Source organism: Astatotilapia calliptera, chromosome 9 (genome assembly GCF_964374335.1).
Source record: "Astatotilapia calliptera chromosome 9, fAstCal68.1, whole genome shotgun sequence".
In the NCBI taxonomy this organism is placed as follows: domain Eukaryota; kingdom Metazoa; phylum Chordata; class Actinopteri; order Cichliformes; family Cichlidae; genus Astatotilapia; species Astatotilapia calliptera.
In genome coordinates this window covers 7325656-7344413 of record NC_137430.1, presented here as the reverse complement: position 1 = coordinate 7344413, position 18758 = coordinate 7325656, and the positions used below count along the sequence as shown (strand labels likewise).

Here is an 18758-nt window from a genome sequence, read left to right as displayed (position 1 = left end):
TGGTACTGAACAGACTGGATTTCATTGAGTTATACTAATTTGTTTCTTCATGGCGTGACATCAAAGTTCGCCATGCTGCTGGGGTCACACCCTTTTGCGAAAAGTCACAGTTTTCACTGTAACCCAAGACCAACTCCTTAAGGCTTTCCTGGAGAAATTTGAGGCTGCAGGTGTCACCCATCACTATACTGTACCCCAAAGTGTAAAACATGACATTTCCTGTTCCCACTAGGTGGCGCTGTCCCTGGTGTCAAATATGGCAGTTGAAATATGTTCAGGGGTGGAGCCTTATCATATGTGTTCACTTTGGTCAAGGTCAGAAAATGTATGACAAAATGAGAGGCAATAAGATTTTCATGGCGAGTCATCGAAATTCGCCATGGCGCCACGGCCTCATAGTATTGTGAAAACTCAAAAGCTCAGCAATTTAACATGGCACAAGGGTGTAGTTGGCACTGACCAAATATGAAGGTTATGAAATCAAACCCCAAGGAGGAGTTCGTTAAAGTTCGAGGCATGGAAACGGTAAAATCAGAGCCAAAATGTCACCTTCAATCCAAAATGGCGGACTTCCTGTTGGGTTTAGGACATTGCCATAATAGACTTTTTTGTTCGACTCTGAACGTTATATAGGTGTACCGAATTTCAAACTTGTAGGCAATACCCATACCGGGGGCTCGCGTTTTTCATTTTTCTAGGTGGCGCTACTGAGCTAATTTTCCCTGGCCATGTCGGAGAACATTAAAATACGTAAATTTTCACCAGACCTGACGCGTGTGCAAAATTTCATGAGTTTTCGAGCATGTTTAGGCCCTCAAAAGGCCGATTCATTTGCCGGAATAATAATAATAATAATAATAATAAACAGAGCAATTACAATAGGGCCTTCGCACTGTCAGTGCTCGGGCCCTAATTAAAGCTGCAAGCAGCGTTATGAGGGCCCTCGCACCCCATCGCGTCGAGCCACGCCCAACACCTACAACCAGCACCTCCGATCTGATGTCACATTGATGGAATTCATGCATTTAACCACCAGCTAACATTTCATCTCATTCAATCATCATTATAGTCCTCCCACTAGGTGGCGCTCTAACCATTACTGACAAATGGCATAACAAACACTTCCAAGCTCGAGTCTCATCACACCCGAGACGTTTGGGAGAGATTGGACATTGTGTTTTTGAGTGACAGCAGATTACTGCTTTTTGGCGAGTGATTCAAACTCTAAGTGCCGCCATAACCACCCCGTTTCCCTGGACTTAAAAAGCTTCGCAATTTAACATCACAAAGGTCTTTAGATTCCACACACTGGAGAATGGTTCAATATGATGAAATCCCTTGGAGGAGTTCGTCAAAGTATGAAGCCTGAAAAGAGGAGAAAATGTCGCCAAAATTGCACATTAATTTTAAAATGGCTGACTTCCTGTTGGATTTGGGATATTGCTCCAAGAGACTTTTTTGTACATCTTGATATCTCCTATAAGCCTACCAGGTTTCAGATTCATACATAAAACACAGAGCTGGGGCTGTGGTTTTGAAATATTGTAGGGGGCGCTGTGGAGCCATTTTGGGATATTCAATGAAAATGATCACATAACAACAAAGCCTTCGTCACATTGGAGGTGTGTGCCAAATTTCAAGCCTCTATAAACTTGCCAAGACCCTCAAAAGCCACTTCATCTTTCATCGTGAACAGCGTTGCCACCAGGGTGCGCCGTTCAGTTTAAAGTCACAATTTTTGCACTGAAGCATCACGAGGGACTGATGGTGATATTCACCGCTTTTGAGGTGGCCAGGATGAACCTGTGAAAATCAGTACAACAAAATTAAAGCCATGACATTTCCTGTTGCCACTAGGTGGCGCTGTCCGTATTTCCGACAATGGGCACATCAATCTGTTCAGGGCGGGTCTGACATCATGCCTGTAAAGTCTGGTACTGATCAGACTGGATTTCATTGAGTTATACTAATTTGTTTCTTCATGGCGTGACATCAAAGTTCGCCATGCTGCTGGGGTCACACCCTTTCGCGAAAACTCACAGTTTTCACTGTAACCCAAGACCAACTCCTTAAGGCTTTCCTGGAGAAATTTGAGGCTGCAGATGTCACCCATTACTATACTGTACCCCAAAGTGTAAAACATGACATTTCCTGTTCCCACTAGGTGGCGCTGTCCTTGAGGTCAAATATGGCAGTTGAAATATGTTCAGGGGTGGAGCCTTATCATATGTGTTCACTTTGGTCAAGGTCAGAAAATGTATGACAAAATGAGAGGCAATAAGATTTTCATGGCGAGTCATCGAAATTCGCCATGGCGCCACGGCCTCATAGTATTGTGAAAACTCAAAAGCTCCGCAATTTAACATGGCACAAGGGTGTAGTTGACACTGTCCAAATTTGAAGGTTAAGAAATGAAACCCCAAGGAGGAGTTCGCAAAAGTTCGAGGCATGGAAATGGCAAAATTAGAGCCAAAATATCACCTTCTCTTCCAAATGGCGGACTTCCTGTTGGGTTTGCGTCAATGGGCCCCCAGACTTTTTTGTTCGTCTTGGCATGATACACATGTGTGCCAAATTTCATACATGTAGCTCAAACGATGTGGTCGTAGGGCTGCATTTAACAAGGCATAGGTGGCGCTGTAGAGCCATTTCCCAGTGCTCATATGTAAAACCATTAAAATACGTAAATTTTCACCAGACCTGACGCGTGCGCAAAATTTCAAGAGTTTTCGAGCATGTTTAGGCCCTCAAAAGGCCGATTCATTTGCCGGAATAATAATAATAATAATAATAAACAGAGCAATTACAATAGGGCCTTCGCACTGTCAGTGCTCGGGCCCTAATAATAATAATAATAATAAGAAACGGAGCAGATACAATAGGGCCTTCGCACTCTCGGTGCTCGGGCCCTAATAATAAACAGAGCAATTACAATAGGGCCTTCGCACTGTCAGTGCTCGGGCCCTAATAATAAGAAACGGAGCAGATACAATAGGGCCTTCGCACTCTCAGTGCTCGGGCCCTAATGAACCATTAATTGTAGTTCCTTAAATCGCCACTTGAGGCAGGGTCCAAAACTTCAGCATTTTATATGTAAGTAGCACATTTTGCTCTCACACTGTGTGGTGGTTAGCACTGTGGATTCCTGGGTTCAAATCCACCGGCCGGCTGGGGCCTTTCTGTGTGGAGTTGGGATGGGCTCCAGATAAACCACAATACAGAAGTGGAAGAAAATATATGGACAGATCTAAGTATGCATTTTACCGAGCTAGCTAGCTCTACCAATAACTGATAAATCCTCTGTGCACTGTCAAATAAAGCCACCCTTGCCAATAAAAATGCAAAATGTGAAAAGTCAGTTTGTTGTCACTGTAAGCAAACACGGATCCATTTGGCCAGCAGTCCCCAGGATGTCTCATTTAGCTCATTGGCTTCATATTTAACAGTCAAATGCAATGGTGTCACCGAGCCTTTTAACTCACTCCAAGAAATAAGATGAACATGTTTCCCAAAACGGTGGGCTATTTGTGATCATGTGTCTTATCTCCCTCGCTAGATCCCCATGGAGAACTTCAAAGCCGCTGATGTAGAGTTTCAGGCCCGCTTTCACCATGAGAACATCGCCGAGCTGTACGGCGTTCTGCTCTGGAACCAGAGCATCCACCTGTTCATGGAGGCCGGCGAAGGCGGCTCTGTGCTGGAGAAACTGGACAGCTGCGGACCAATGAGAGAGTTCGAAATCATCTGGGTGACCAAGCAAGTCCTGCGGGGCTTGGAGTACCTGCACTCACACAACGTCATTCACCATGACATCAAACGTAAGCATAAAAGATGTGTGTCACTTACTCTTGATGGATGTGCTCCATGGTATTGAACAAGTACATAGGTTACAGGAAATTATGCAATTACAGTTTGTATCTTCTATGCGTCAAATTCAAGCCACAGACGGATATTGCTCTTGTAAATAACTCAATTCGCTGAAAAGAATGAATCAGGGAACAGCCACAAACCAAGCAGATCATAGGAATCTGATAGATTGACTAATGCTTTTTCAGTAATTCTTCAAAGGTAGCCTGGTCACAGTGACTGGTAGCTATCATGACAGATCACACAAATACGCCCTAGTTACTGCAGGTGGAGCTCAGCTGAGGAACCACAGCAGTGCTGCTGGGATCAAAGCATTCTGCAGAGCTGTCTGTCAGCCTCACTGCTTAAAGGCTCGCTGGCTGTCTGGAAATTCCAGCCTGCTTCTCATGCTCAGTCAGGGTTACAATTATGGTCCAGAGAGGCAAGTGACTTATTAAAATGACCATTCTGGCCCTCTGACAAGCTGCGGTTCTTAGCATTTCCTGCCTGCAGTCAAAATATGTAATTAAACCTTGGTGACATTTTAGGGACAAGGATGAGTCTCTTCGTGGCAATTTCCTTCGTCAAAGCCTGTGACCTACTTATCGTTTTCATGCTTAAGATCAATACAGACTCAGTGGACCTGAAACTGAAATCTTATCAGTTCAAGCACCAACTTGAATCACACCTCCTTCCTTTTCATCTCTCCACAGCCAGCAACATTGTCCTGATGTCAGACAAAGCAGTCCTAGTGGACTTTGGGCTGACAGTGCAGATGACAGATGATGTATACATTCCCAGAGATCTGAGAGGAACAGAGGTAAGGAAATAAGCCGCTCCTCCTTAAAAGATGTAAGTGTAGCCCTGTAATGAATGCGGGCCTTCTGTTTTGAGTAATTGCTCTCCGATCAATGCTTGCTTTTCTTTTGCTGATCTGGAGCGTGTGTTGACACGTGACTCACACTAGACTTCCCTAGGGATTTTAGCAAATTAGTCCCACGACTTGTCAGCACTTGTGTGCTTTTCCAAAATGATTACAGAGTCAGTGACTGGCAAGCATTAATTTAGAGCAGTCAGTGCACTCATTGGCCTCACAGCCACTATTAATAGCTTGCTGATGCTCAGGGCTTTCAGCTCTTTAAGTTGTTTTTTTTTTTTAGGATGAAGATTTTGCACACACCTTCTCACCCACTGGTCCTTGCTTTCCCATGCTTGTGTGACAGTCTATATAGTTCTGTGTACATGCACCCCCGGGCCTCTCAAGTGCTTGTGGAAAGTCCCAGGGCAGACACCCAGGAGTAATAATAAGAGAGGCACAGCCTGTGCGTATTTACAGGCACAGCCTGTAAATATGCTGGGCTGCTCAGAGTTACATGAACATGGGAGTGCAAGCTGGAATTTCCAGCAGAAAGACACAAAGAGATGAACTCTGGTGTGTTTACCTTTCACCCTCCAAAGGCCAACACACTTCTGCACTTCCCTTACCTTTTTTCATGCGCAGCGTGGGTCTGCAGGTTGCTTGTTTGGTTGCAGGCAGAAAACCCCTTTTACACTAACAACAGGTCACTTCCTGTTTGTTGTGTCTCGCTGACACGGAGAATTTGACTGTCGCACTGAATAAAAAGGGAACTTGTTTCTCTCTCTCTCTCTCTGCCATTCTGATCTGCAGCCATGTTAAAAGTCACCCACTAAACATCCCCTGTCTTTCTTTCAGATGTATATGAGTCCAGAGTTGGTTCTGTGTCGAGGACACAGCACCAAGACAGACATCTACAGCCTGGGCACCACCATCATTCACATGCAGACCGGTAGTCCTCCCTGGGTCAGGAGATACCCACGCACTGCATATCCATCCTACCTGTACATTGTAAGTACTGCACATGAAAATCACATCATAGGGAAATGAACGCAACCAGAATGGTTGGTGCAGATATTTGTGGTCCTCACAGGATGAATTTGTGATATTGGGAGGAAAAGGGCATGTTTGAATTTGCGCACCAGAGACGTTGGATGCTGATGTTTGCCTTATTTGGAAACGTCGGTATCTCTTAAGTTTCAGTGCTCTGATTTATGACCAAGTACTTTCCCATCAGCATGAGCTGACCTTTATGCTTAATGCTAGATTGCATGATAGTAAATCAGTTTGTAGATAAACTGTGAAAGGTTTCCCATGAAATAGTTATTACACAGCAAATTAGTACATCACTTAATTTTGTTTTTGTTTGTTTTCATTTCTTGATTTTTCTTTTTTCCTAAAATTGCTCTTAAAAAAACAACAACAACCCCACTGTATGCTACCTGCACCTCAGTGGCTGGTGCACACTGAATAGCACTGAGTATGTTGGGCCAACACAGACCTAAAAGGAAAGAGACAATTAGGAAAAACAAGTCCTTTAGTGTTAATGTTGCTCTTTCCTAGCTGCAGGTATAAATCCTCCTTGGTTACCAATTACCATTGGAGACATATGCCTCTGTTACATGCCTCAGCAGAGACAGTCCTGTGTTGTTAGTATCCTGCGAGTCAAATAGTGACACACTTACCGCATACAACATGCTCACGCCCTTCGCAGTCAAGATTGCCAGGCGATAAAGAGGATGTTTGCAGTGGGTGACCTGTGGCTTATTTAGTCATTCACCACTCTAAAAGCGTTCCATTACATGGGCTCTTTCCATTTTAGCTAGTCCCATTTCTGTTTTTAAAATGATTATCAGCTTCTTTGCTCTGGCCGTTTACTCACTTCCACTTGAAACTGCCGTCATGGAGAAGTAGCATTACAGGGCCAAGTCACTTGTACGGGCTGAGCTTTGCAGCTGCTCCTTGTTCCTGTTTATTGTAACCATACTGCTTTTACAAACCACTGCTCACATGGCCACTGAAAAAAAAGGGCAGCTTCGGTTCTGCATAGCTGTTTTTTTCTTGAGTTATTTGGAAGTGCTAGCTTTGTTTTTCTCTTCTTTAATGACAGTCTATCTGTCTCCAAACAGATCCACAAGCAGGCCCCTCCTTTGGAGGACATTGCGGAGGACTGCAGCCCAGTTATGCGGTCCTTCCTGGAGCGAGCCCTAGAGAGGAACCCTGCGCTGCGGAGCTCGGCATCTGAGCTACTAAAGGATGACGCCATCAACCCTCCTAGAGAGGATCAGCCGCGTTGCTGGAGTCTTGACTCGGCCCTGGAAGAGGCCACCCACACCTTGCTACGGCAGCAGAGTCAGCACCACGACACCACGCAGGGTAAAGCCTTTAGTGCCGAGCTCAGTTTGTTCTCTGTTATTAATAATAAGCTGGCTACTTAACGTTAACATTTACCTCGTCTTCTCTGCAGAATCCTCTCTGTACTCTGAAGGTTCTGGACACATCAGGAGGAAGGGCTCGCTGTACATTGACCTAGGGGCCTTGTCGGGTTACTCTAAACTGGTGACGGGACCGCCTTCCTCAGAGTATGGCTAACAAATGACCAGACAACACCATTTATAAGACTGAACTGTTCTTAAAGCCACATAAATGGCTGAGACTCGTGGACAGCTATAGCCAACATGACTCGTAATGATGTAAAACAGCAAGTGTGACTTGGAATGAATGGGTCCAGTTCGGCCTGAAATAGAAAACGCTGCAGGACAGTGTTTGGATGCATTGTGAATAAATAAGCATTATACTCTACATATAATTTCCCACACTTCTTTTGTGGGATGTTTGTACTTTATTTCAGTTTGGGTTCATGGTGATAAATGCACGCTGTTTTCTTTTCTCCTAAAACCTTCTGAAAAAAGTTATTGTATCATTTGAGTTACTTAAAGTGTAAGCTGTGTCTTAAAGTATGTGTGTAAACATGTATGATGTGTAGTTCTTTTCGAACGTCCTCCTGTTAATTCCCGTGGAATATTCTTGGCAACACTGTGCTTTGCAAAATGAAGCTTCTGTGGAATGAATGCGATGAGTGATTTTGTTTTATGTTCTGTACATCCACTGAGATGAAGCATGCGCTGCTTTATACTGAAAGGGAAAAAAAGCAAGTGATTTATTTCTGTTTTCTTTTGTAATAAGTGTAAAAGTTACCCAGAGTTTTTAAAGTGTCATTCTGCAATAAATGCAATAAACTCAAAAATCCTATGGTCTGTGTGTATGTCACTGCAGCCTTAGCTTTAGCAGCTATTCGTTTTTGAAATTGCTTGGGGAGATTCCTGGAAAGGAAACTGAAAACTTGAGTATATCACTATGTTTCAAAAACATGCAATAAATTATACAGTTAAACATTCAACAATATGTGCAATACTAGTCCAGCCTTTTCAGTCTGGACCAAAATTGAGGTCAGGACTCTGTGCAGGCCAGCCAAGTTCTTCCACACCAACCCTTCTCATACATGTCTTTATGGAGCATGTTGGAACAGGAAGCAGCCATCCCCAAACTGTTCCCACAAAGTTGGGAAATTCTCCAAAATGTCTCAGTATGCTGAAGTATTAATAGTTCCTTTCACTGGAAGTAAGGGACTGAGCCCAACTCCTTAAAAACAACCCAACACCATTATTCCCCTCCACCAAACTCTACACTTGGTGTTCTCCTGGCAATTGCCAAATCCAGGCCAAACCCAGGTTGGATTGCCAGATGAAGAAGTACGATGAAGTATGAAGAAGTACGATTCATCACTCCAGAGAACACATCTCCGCTGTTCGAGTGGCAGCGTGCTTTACACCAATGTATTGCTTTGCATTGCTTGGTGATATAAGGCTTGGATGCAGCTTCACTTCTCTTTTGAGTTCCCAACTCTCAGAGAAAGCCCATATTTCATGCCTCGCTAAAACAAAAACATTATGCACCGTCAATGAACATGAAGAAGCAACTGAAATTTGTCAAATCAAAGATTTATTTAATTTAATAATTCATCATAAAGGAAAATGTGATCAGTACAAATCAAATTTATATCAAGTAAACCAGACCAGATTCCACTGAATTTAATATTTTACATTGTAATTATGAAACAAAATTTACATGTAATTAAATAAGATAAACTCAGCATTTTGGGCACTTTGCGAGTGTGTGTTTCTGCTGAAAGCAACAATAATTTACTTCTATTTCTTTAGTATTAAGTGTAGAAATTACCAAGAGTTTTCAAAATGTCATTCTGCAATAAAAGCAATGAACTCAAAAATCCCAAATTGTCTGTGTATATGTCACTGCAGCCATAACTCGTTAGCTGCTATTCATTTTTGAACTCACTAAGGGAGATTCCTGGAAAGGTGAATGAAATTCAAAACTTGAGTATGTCAGTATGTTTCACATTCAGTCAGCTGACTGCCTCTACTTTCTTTTTCTTACAACCGTTAACCGTCACCACTCCCACGTCTGCAGGAGCTCCTGGTGCTGGGCTGACAGTTTTTTTTAGAATGAGCAACAGACGGGAGGCATTACTGAGAATCGGTTTATTAAAATCATGACTGTTAGCGCTAACATTTGATACCTGAATGTTACCTGTATGTTACATCTGTACTAATGGAAAAATGCAAATAATGTGCAGAAAAAACACAAGCATTCCATCAGAGATGCAACAAATGATACAATGAAACATTTAACATCCAATGACATATAGCCTTAGATCACTGTAATTAGTTCAGATATCAAGGTGGTCTACTGAAATCATGAATGTAATTCTGTTGCAACTTTTCTATTTGGCTTTTTGGGGTAAGACAACCCATTTACCAGTGAAACCTAGATTCTGATTATACAACAGAGTTTAAATGGGCTCTAACAAACACTTCCCTCTTTTCTGCCATAGATTCTTCATGACGTTAGCAAAGTTTCGAATAATGACATCAGCATAAGAACACATAACCCACGTGCAGAGAAGGGTAGTAACTGATTACATTTACGTAGCTACATTTACTTGTAACGTTTTAGAAAAAAATAACTTTTAGGAGTAATTTTACTACACTGTGCTTTTAACTGTTACTTGAGTAATATTCTTACTTGAGAAAAAATTCTGACGACTCTACTCAGTGTGAGTAACTCCAGGGAATGAATGATAAACACGTTTTAACCAAAAATGCATGAGACACAGACACAAACCTACAATCGTACATAAGGTTTGTTGTTTTAATGTTATTCTATCTGCTGAGCCTATTGTGCCATTTGGAGAAGTAAAGTAGCACCATAGGTAATACCTACTCTAAATATTAGTTTAATAAGGATTTGGAAAAGTGTTTCCTCTGCTTAGATTTATTATTTTGTAATCATGTTATTTATAGTATTTAATAGTATTTTTTTTTTTGCTTTTAAAATACCCAAACTTGCACAAAACTACATTTTTGTCTGTCTGATTATCTCATTTTTAAACATTAAATCAGATGCTATGATCAGTTACTCAAGTAGCCTTTTTTACAAAAAACGTTTTTACTCTTACTTAAGTAATTTCTTGGATGGCTGCTTTTTACTTTTACCTGAGTAAAACTACCATGAAGTAGTGCCAATATTACTTGATTACAATTTTGGCTACTCTACCCCCCTCTGCTCACGTGAGATGAAAGGTCAGAGTTCATACTGCTCTTGTTGAGGTTCCTGTTTAATATCCTTAGCTTTTGCTTTTTCTGTGCCTCTTATTGGTAATCATACATTTTTCTTGTAAATCCTCAGTTCTTGTTTTTCTGAGTGTTAGTCTTTATTCATGTGCCTCCTTTGTTCCCCGCTATCTGCTTCTTTCATTTTGAGTTTGCTCTTGGTCCCCCTTTAGGTTTACTTCCTGTTTTATTTTGAAGGTTATGTGGAGATATTACTACCTTTTCACCTGCCTTAGCAGAACGGCATTGAAAGACTGCCGACTCTACAGAACTCCCCGACCAGGCCTTTAACTAGAACAATTCCTGTTTCAGCATTTTGTACCAACTTCCAGCAAGTTTTAGACCAGATTTTAAGATCTTTTAAAATTACTTTGATGGTCCTTAATCACCTTGTTTCTAACTACAACTCTGCACTATCATTATCATTATTATGGCTTTTACACATTAGAAGGGTAGTGATTGATGGGGACTGCAAACCAGGAGGAGAGAGAAAATCCACCTGCAATTACAGACATGAGTGCAAATATGAACTTGCTGGACTTTATGAATGTCCAAATGCACAACAATCCATGCAATAGAGGTGGCTGGATCAATCCAAATATCAACACTTCTAACGTTTCTGTACTCTAAGTTCAGTATGTAGCCCTCTGAAGTGTGTTCACTAAATTATCCTTTTATAAAAAGAAAAAACGAAATATGTAATACGCAATTTGAAAAATGTCTGAACCTTTTTTGGTTGACTGTCATATCTATTTTATTTATCCCTCATGACTCATTTAAACAACAGAAGTGAAGCCGAAGGTCTTTATGAAGTCCCATGTTTGAAATACATGAACAACAAAACTCAGCTGGAAGATGTGTTTTGTTCTATTACCTTATTATTGTGGAAAATAAAAACCAAAGTGATTTAGTGCTCTTTAAAATGTGTTCAGAATTAGCAAATTGGTGATCCCATAAATCATGACACAACGCTCTCCCTTATAAACACTACCTCTGTAGATCATCAGTATGGGTATCAGTGTTGGTATCAGCAATACTGACCTAGTATTTACTGGTTATCGGCTTGAAACCAACATTTGCACTATCCCACAGCACTAACATGCAAAACTTGTCGAAACCTTTCAGTCTGGACCAAAATTAAAAGGTGATTACAGAGTATGAAACATCAGCTTTCTCTCACTGAAACAACTCTTTTGAATTCCCAGTTGACTTTCTAACTCTCAGTTTTCCCACATTTCAGCAAATCTGATCAGATTTACCCAGCACTAATCACTCTACATGAATCACAACTGCATGACTAGAAATGCTCATGCCGCATTTTCTACAATATTTCAGCAGTAAACAGCGATAAAAAAAAAAAGTTTTAAAAAACCCAAACTAGCTTTTTCATTGGAAGCCTCTTCATGTGGGTTTTCCTGAATTCCCCAATCTAGCAGCTAGATCACAGAGATCAAACGTGAATCAAGCTGTAGCAAAGTTCGCCACTAGACAACTTTTATTTGTTCATATTTAGTCATGGGCAGTATCTGCTACTGAATTTGCATCAGGGAAACCCGTGTGGTGTGAAGTGTTGTGTCCTATCTGCAGCCCGGGCCCACTCTTCCTCTTTCTATAAGCGTCACATGTGAGTGGGCGGTGAACTCAGCCCAGAGACGTGCCTGTCAATGAAAGTTGCAGTATTTACTGTCACGGTCACGGTTTCCACTGAGCGTTGCAGACAGATACTGCCACCTGCCGGCAGCCTTCATAAGTACTAGAACGAGATCTCGACATGTGCTGCTGTAGGCTCACTGAACACTTAAAAAACTGAGGATTTCTTTCTCTCTGGTGCCCTCGTGTGCCTCCTGGTCTCGAGAACGTGTAATGCTGCAAGAAAGAAGAATAGACTTGATTTGCTGCCCTCTCCACGTCTGTTCCTCATATACACTGCAAAGCTTGCAGACTTATTAGAGTTCAGCGAGGGAGGAAAACTAGTCAGGACATGAAGTGGCAAAAAATATTATTGATCTGCACATAAGCATGGAAGCTTTTATGGCTTCTTCAAAGTTTTTAGAGAAAATGAAAACAAAAATACTTTAAAAAGTAGTTAAGACTGTGATTAGATCTAATGTTTGTCTTCAAATATTTTACCTACCAGCGTACAAAGACAGCAGCACGACTGACTGTGGATACGTTGTTTTTACCTCCACACACCACACGTTTCACGTCTACGTGTACTACCTTACTGAGAATCCGACATGCTGCAAAGCGGCACCAGGCTGATTCAGCACTTCAAAAGCCTGGAGATGCCGGGGATTGAACCCGGGGCCTCATACATGCAAAGCATGCGCTCTACCACTGAGCTACATCCCCTATTGCAAAATGACCGTGAGGCCAGCTGTTGAACGCATCCTGTGTATTAAAGAAATAATCATTAAAGTATACTTAAAGTGTGTTTTACACCAGCAGATATTTAACTTCATGTAATATGCTGTAACCGACTGTAATCTGCCACAGCGCTCTTCTTTTCAACGTCCTGTTTTGTGCCTTGCTCTTTTGAATAGTAACATAAACATATTTTACATATTTTAGTCACAGAACGTGAATCACTCTCAATCAGTGGCTGCTGCCTTGTCAGTTTTACCAGTGACAACGAGGGGTCGTAATAATATAAGCACAGTAACGGGCACTTAAATATGAAAATATATTTATAAAGAAAAAATAGTTTTAAGAATAAATTATCGAATAACTGCTTGAAATGACTCGACGGTGACATCTGTTAGTAAGATGAGGCAGTGCAACGAGTGTGAGTGTTACGGGGCTCCACGGCAGTCAGAACACTTTAGGTTTGTCATGCTCTACCGTAATTGGCTAAGACATTTAAACGATTTAAAAAGCAGTACGGCCTCCATTCCCAATCAAAGTATATATATCATTTAAAATGACATTTCATTTTTTTGTATTTGTCAAAAGTGTCCACATATATTTTTGATAACATGTCCATGTTTTGTTTGTTTTGTTTTTAACTTAAGCAGTAATGTTACTTGTTTCAGTTAATGCTGACAACATTTAGCCTCTAGTGGCTCTAAATGGCTTTTATGATGCGTTCCTGAATAAGTCAGGAGTTCCCAGTCAGAATTTGATTCTGGAATGTCCCTTCAACTCAGATTTCCCACTCAGAAAGCTGTCAGCAACCCCCAGCAATAGTAAACAACAATAAAACTGTAAAATTTTAACCTATACTGCCACTGTTGTGTATTTGGGAGTCACTAAACAAGCCGTACACAGAGGACTGACCAGGCTCTGTCCATGAATGTGCTGCATGGAGAAAGATAAGAAAGACAGGAGAGGAAGAAGAGAGGTTAGATTTAAGGTAAGGATGTTCAGTGGGATTTGATCAAAGGAAAGTGGGGTATGCTTTGTTGTTGAAATGTTGCCTGAAGATCCTCTGAGGGTTAGTGCAGGATAAACAGGTTAGCTTACTGTACTGTGATGGATTTAAAGTAAAGCACTGTGTTGAACTGGTGCACAGCAGCTGTGGTGTTCATGGTCATGGATCATGTGATTCCAGATGTGCATCAAGCGATGGTGGTATAGTGGTAAGCATAGCTGCCTTCCAAGCAGTTGACCCGGGTTCGATTCCCGGCCATCGCAGTTTCCTTTTTCCAAAGAACAATAATGGAGGAAAGGCAATTTATATCAGAGATAAGACAATATATAGTGTGGAGTAAGTGGCTGTTACTTAGATCTCTTACTAAAGTTCTCATGTTATGTTTCTTTTGCTTACATGTGCACTCAAAGTTACCCTTTACAAACAACTCCCTTTCTGTAGGCAAAACTAAACACGCTGCAAATTGACTGTTGAAAGAGTGGACTACAGCTTTGGAAGCAGGTATTTTCAGATTATAATAATATTAATAGTGGATTAAATGTTTGGAAAAGGGGGCTCAGTTGTCATCACAACGGAGAGAAAGAAACACGTATTAACTGATGCACTCTTCTCCTTCTCCTACCTTCTTTTAAACTCTCCTCTCTGCCCAGATGTAGTCACACGTGGAGGCCACACTGCTGAGTCAGCAGGCAAGTTTTAGATGTATTCAAAGCGGTGCCTTTATAGTGGCGAGCATAGCTGCCTTCCCAGTGTGTGATGTGGGTTTGTTTCCCAGCCAAGGAGAGAGCTTTGGAGAGAGCACACCAAAATCATTAAGGGGGTGTGTGGTAAGATGCACAATCTAGTGGATTTTAATACAACTAGTTTTCATCTTTTCTTTTCCATGATGTAAACATCACTCAACACTTCTCTTCTCTTGCCTCGTTGGCTACTTTGCTCCTCCTATTTTCCAGTCTCCTCCTGTCTCAGCTGTTTAAAGACCTGGCTGAAACGCTGGCTGAAGAGAAGCCTGATTCCAGATGCGCATCAGGCGATGGTGGTATAGTGGTAAGCATAGCTTCCTTCCAAGCAGATGACTGGGGTTCGATTCCCGGCCATCGCAGCTGTCTTTTTCACACCTTGGCTCATGTAACAACTCAAGACCATCTCCAAAGGGCAAAGCGCCCCACTAGGAATTAAATATCTGGAACGTCCACAGACATCACAAGCAAAGTATAAAGACAGCATAATCAGTGTACTGTCAGTGTGGAGAACAGAAATCAGTCAAGACATATTTTTACTTTTTACTTTGAGTACATTTCAGAGGTGGTACATTTTCACTTTTACTTGAGTAAAGAAGTTCAATAGATACTTCAACTTTTAGCAGAGTGTTTTAATACAGGTTACTTTACTTCTCCTAAGTAAAGAAAGTCTACTTTTTCCACCTAGGCAGCTACTTTGGTGAGTGAGCACTTCAGGATTAGTAGGATGTGAGAGAAGATTTTGGTTTCTAACTGAAGCAAGCATCACTCAACACTTCACTTCTCTTCTCTTGCTTTGTTCCTCCTTGTTTCCACTCCCCTCCTCTCTCAGCCGTGTAAAGCCCCGGCTGAAATGCTGCCTGAACAGAAGCCTGATTCCAGATGTGTATCAGGCGATGGTGGTATAGTGGTAAGCATAGCTGCCTTCCAAGCAGTTGACCCGGGTTCGATTCCCGGCCATCGCAGCTCTTTTTGTCACAGAACAATAATGGAAGAAAGTCATTTTATATCAAAGATAAGACAATATGTGTAATAAGGGGATATTCCTTAGATCTAATTTCATAATCTTCTCCCATCATTACTACAGTGCGTCATTACAGACCTTTATTACTTCAGAAATGCTTTTATTCTGATCACTCAAGCATGCTTATATGTCCCAGCCCCTCAAACAAGTTAAAGCTATGGCAGTCTGAATGTAACTCACCTGTATGAAGCTTTAGAGCTGCATATATATAATGCCAGAGAGAGCAGAACAGTTACTCTTATGCAAAACATTAAGTCACATGTCAGTCTGCAGTGGTCACAATCTACGAAAAGTGGTCCAAGGAAGAAACAGTGGTGAACCAGCAACAGGGTCATGGGTGGACAAAGCTTACTGATGCTCATGGGGACCCAAGGCTGGCCTCTGTGCTGTGATCCAACAAACAAGCTGCTAAAGGTCAAATTGCAGAAAAGTGTCATGGTAATTCTGATAGAAAAGAGTCAGAATACACAGTGCATCACAGTTTGTTAGTATGGGGCTGCATAGCTGCACAGCAGTCAGGGTTCCCATGGTGACTCATGTCCACCAACAGTAGCGCCAAAAATGGGCACGTGAATATGAGAACTGGACCACAGAGAAATGATGGACCAGGTGGCCTGGTCTAAAGAATCACTTTCTTTTTTACATCAACCTGGATGGTTGCATTGCTTACCTGGGGAACCCCTGGCACCAAGATGCACTAAAGGAGGCCAGCCATCAGGAGGCCAGCCTTGGGTCCTGTCAACCATATGGATTTTACTTTGACACCTACCAAACCATTGTTGCAGAGCACCTTGCCATGGACACAGTATTCCCTGATGGCTGTGGTTTGAGGAGCACCACAATGAGTTTGAGGTGTTGACTTAGCCTCCAAATTCTCCACAGTTGAAATCCAATTGAGCATCTGTGGGATGTGCTGGACAAACAAGTCGGATCCACATAGGTCAGTGATCCCATCTCTCTTATTTGTTGTGCATCTTAAACTGCAGAAATGATGTGGCAGCTTATATGTTGGGTTCCTTTGACCCATGAACATAAGGAGAGTATCTAGTGCAATACAATAAAAGATGAGAGGAAAACAGCAAGTGACATGATTACATTTCTCATTTGAGGCATAAGAAATGCATTGTGTTAGCTCTCATAACAGGAAGAAACTCTGAATCCAGCACACTGCTGTCATGAGAAAACTTGAGCACTTTATCAGCAGATCCCTCTGAGAAAGGATAGCCTCGACTGTATTCAGCAGATCTCAGGGACACATGGATGACCCATGTGTCCCTGAGATCTGCTAAATAATTTAACATTTCAGAATTCTGCTCCTTTGTAAATAGGAATTTTAGTGTCATGATTTCAAATAGTAAATAAATACTTTACACCTACTATGTACTGACACAACAACCTGAAATATGATTTAAAGAACAGGGTGTGCCATTAAGAAGAAAGCTAGCCTAGACCTTCTAAACAGATGACACATGCCACCATGTAGCCCAAATTTACGAATGAGTGTTCATTTAATGTTTCAGCAGTGCTGCCCTAATGCCCTTGCTGTTTTCTAATGTTCTCCTTCAAAGAAAAATAATTTCACTAAAAGACTCCTTCTCCTCAGGGCTGTGGACAATAAATGTTTTTAGATATGTGGGAATCTACACAAAATGAATCCAGCTGGAATGATTTGCAGCTCTACCTAATCTTGTGGCTGCCATTCAGGAACATACCTGATGTAAGCATAATACTGTGCAGCAACATTCAAGATATTTAGCACAGTAGCACAGGGAAAGTTCTGAATGTAGCTTTTTGCAACAGACATGGCCGCCACCATAACGTAGTTTATGTAGATTCAGTCTCGATAAAGATCGGACAAAAACAGAGTCACGTTGTCGGCAGGATTCGAACCTGCGCGGGGAGACCCCAATGGATTTCTAGTCCATCGCCTTAACCACTCGGCCACGACAACTTATACTACGTCACCGTCGTGCATCGCTTCTTCGCTCAGCCGAGCATTAGTGGCTAAGCATCCGTATATCCTCTGTATATTTATTGAACGTCTAATACTTTTTTAGATGAACATCATAAACAAACATATAATGAAATGATAATGGAAGATTAACTCCAGAGTTACTAACAAAAGTCTATATTTGTTTTCTTTTTGCTCCAAAGGTAAAACCTGATGGATGCGGGGTTTTAACATTTTGTTAAAAGTATTTTTAATGCCGATATTTCGATTTATTTGACAACATTGTCGACTATGTATGTAGATAAATACGAAATAAAGAAAGCGCAGATTCCTTTGACTTCCAATACCACAAGATGGCAGTAATTCACATTTCTTAAAAGGTTCCTTTGAAGTACACACAGAACGTCAGATCAAGTATTTACAAGTCTTCCAGAAATGTAAACCGGAGAGCTTTACAGTGTTAACATCTCTCTCATAAATACTACACATCAAGTCTACAGTCACTGTCCAAAAGTGTGTCAGTTAACTCTGAGATCACTTACCTGTTAGTTCTTTAAACGGATGTTTCAAGTTCTCCAGGAAGAACTTGCAGAATTTGTATAGTCCAGTGTCACATATAGAAGTTCAAAGGCTTCACAACCTTGATTTTGGTATCTAAACCGTCATTATATAATGCTGATTATTTTACACAAGTTGCGCTTCTTCTTACGTGTTGCTTTTGTCTATGTTGCCTGTTTTAATAAGTACACTGAGAACAATCCCAGTTCCTTGCATGTGTACACAGACAGGATTCTGGTTTTCATTCGGTTCTTATGTGTTTATACAACACTCTGCATTTAATCATTACTTTTTATTCATTTCTGGCTGTCTTCCACAGGGTGTCGTTTGTTCTGTCCTCGTGCCCTCACTCGCAACTGAATTCCACATTAGATAAGAGTAAGACCTTGAGATATGTAGAGTAGATGGTAAAGTGATTAATAATAATGCTGGCTGGCTGCTCAGAGCTGAGATTGGCAGTGTCAGATTTGAGTCCTAGTCCTGGATATCGGTGTTGAGTAAATGTCATAGGATTACGAGATGAGAGGGCATATGTGGGCTGTTTCAGTTGGGGATAGATTGCAAAAATGTATCCCCAACTTAAACCTCAGTAAAAGGTTTCAGAACAGAGATGTGTGAGCCTGCAGGTAAAGCTGAGCTCGGATTGCTGTTTCACATGGTTCAGTAATTACCACAATTTAGCAAGAATTCTTCCCAATAATTTTAATTTATGATCCACTTTTA

At 41.4% G+C, this 18758-nt stretch overlaps 1 protein-coding gene and 4 non-coding genes across 6 annotated transcripts in view; 3 read left to right on the top strand and 2 right to left on the bottom strand.

The window, feature by feature from the left end:
* The window catches only part of map3k8 (mitogen-activated protein kinase kinase kinase 8), a 36525-nt gene extending 28571 nt beyond the window's left edge, over positions 1-7954 (top strand). For both annotated transcript variants that reach the window (XM_026179973.2, XM_026179974.2), the window contains exons 4-8: positions 3557-3818; positions 4560-4666; positions 5561-5713; positions 6832-7078; positions 7170-7954. In XM_026179973.2, coding sequence (XP_026035758.1) covers positions 3557-3818; positions 4560-4666; positions 5561-5713; positions 6832-7078; positions 7170-7294 — 894 coding nt within the window. In that variant the 3' untranslated portion in view covers positions 7295-7954. The remainder of the gene's footprint in view (positions 1-3556; positions 3819-4559; positions 4667-5560; positions 5714-6831; positions 7079-7169) is intronic.
* Positions 7955-12672: 4718 nt separating this feature from the next.
* trnaa-ugc (transfer RNA alanine (anticodon UGC)) lies at positions 12673-12744 on the bottom strand. Its single transcript has one exon. It is a non-coding gene; the product is annotated as a tRNA-Ala (tRNA).
* Positions 12745-13953: 1209 nt separating this feature from the next.
* trnag-ucc (transfer RNA glycine (anticodon UCC)) lies at positions 13954-14025 on the top strand. Its single transcript has one exon. It is a non-coding gene; the product is annotated as a tRNA-Gly (tRNA).
* Positions 14026-15395: 1370 nt separating this feature from the next.
* On the top strand, positions 15396-15467 carry trnag-ucc (transfer RNA glycine (anticodon UCC)). Its single transcript has one exon. It is a non-coding gene; the product is annotated as a tRNA-Gly (tRNA).
* Positions 15468-17395: 1928 nt separating this feature from the next.
* On the bottom strand, positions 17396-17477 carry trnas-aga (transfer RNA serine (anticodon AGA)). Its single transcript has one exon. It is a non-coding gene; the product is annotated as a tRNA-Ser (tRNA).
* Positions 17478-18758: the final 1281 nt, after the last annotated feature.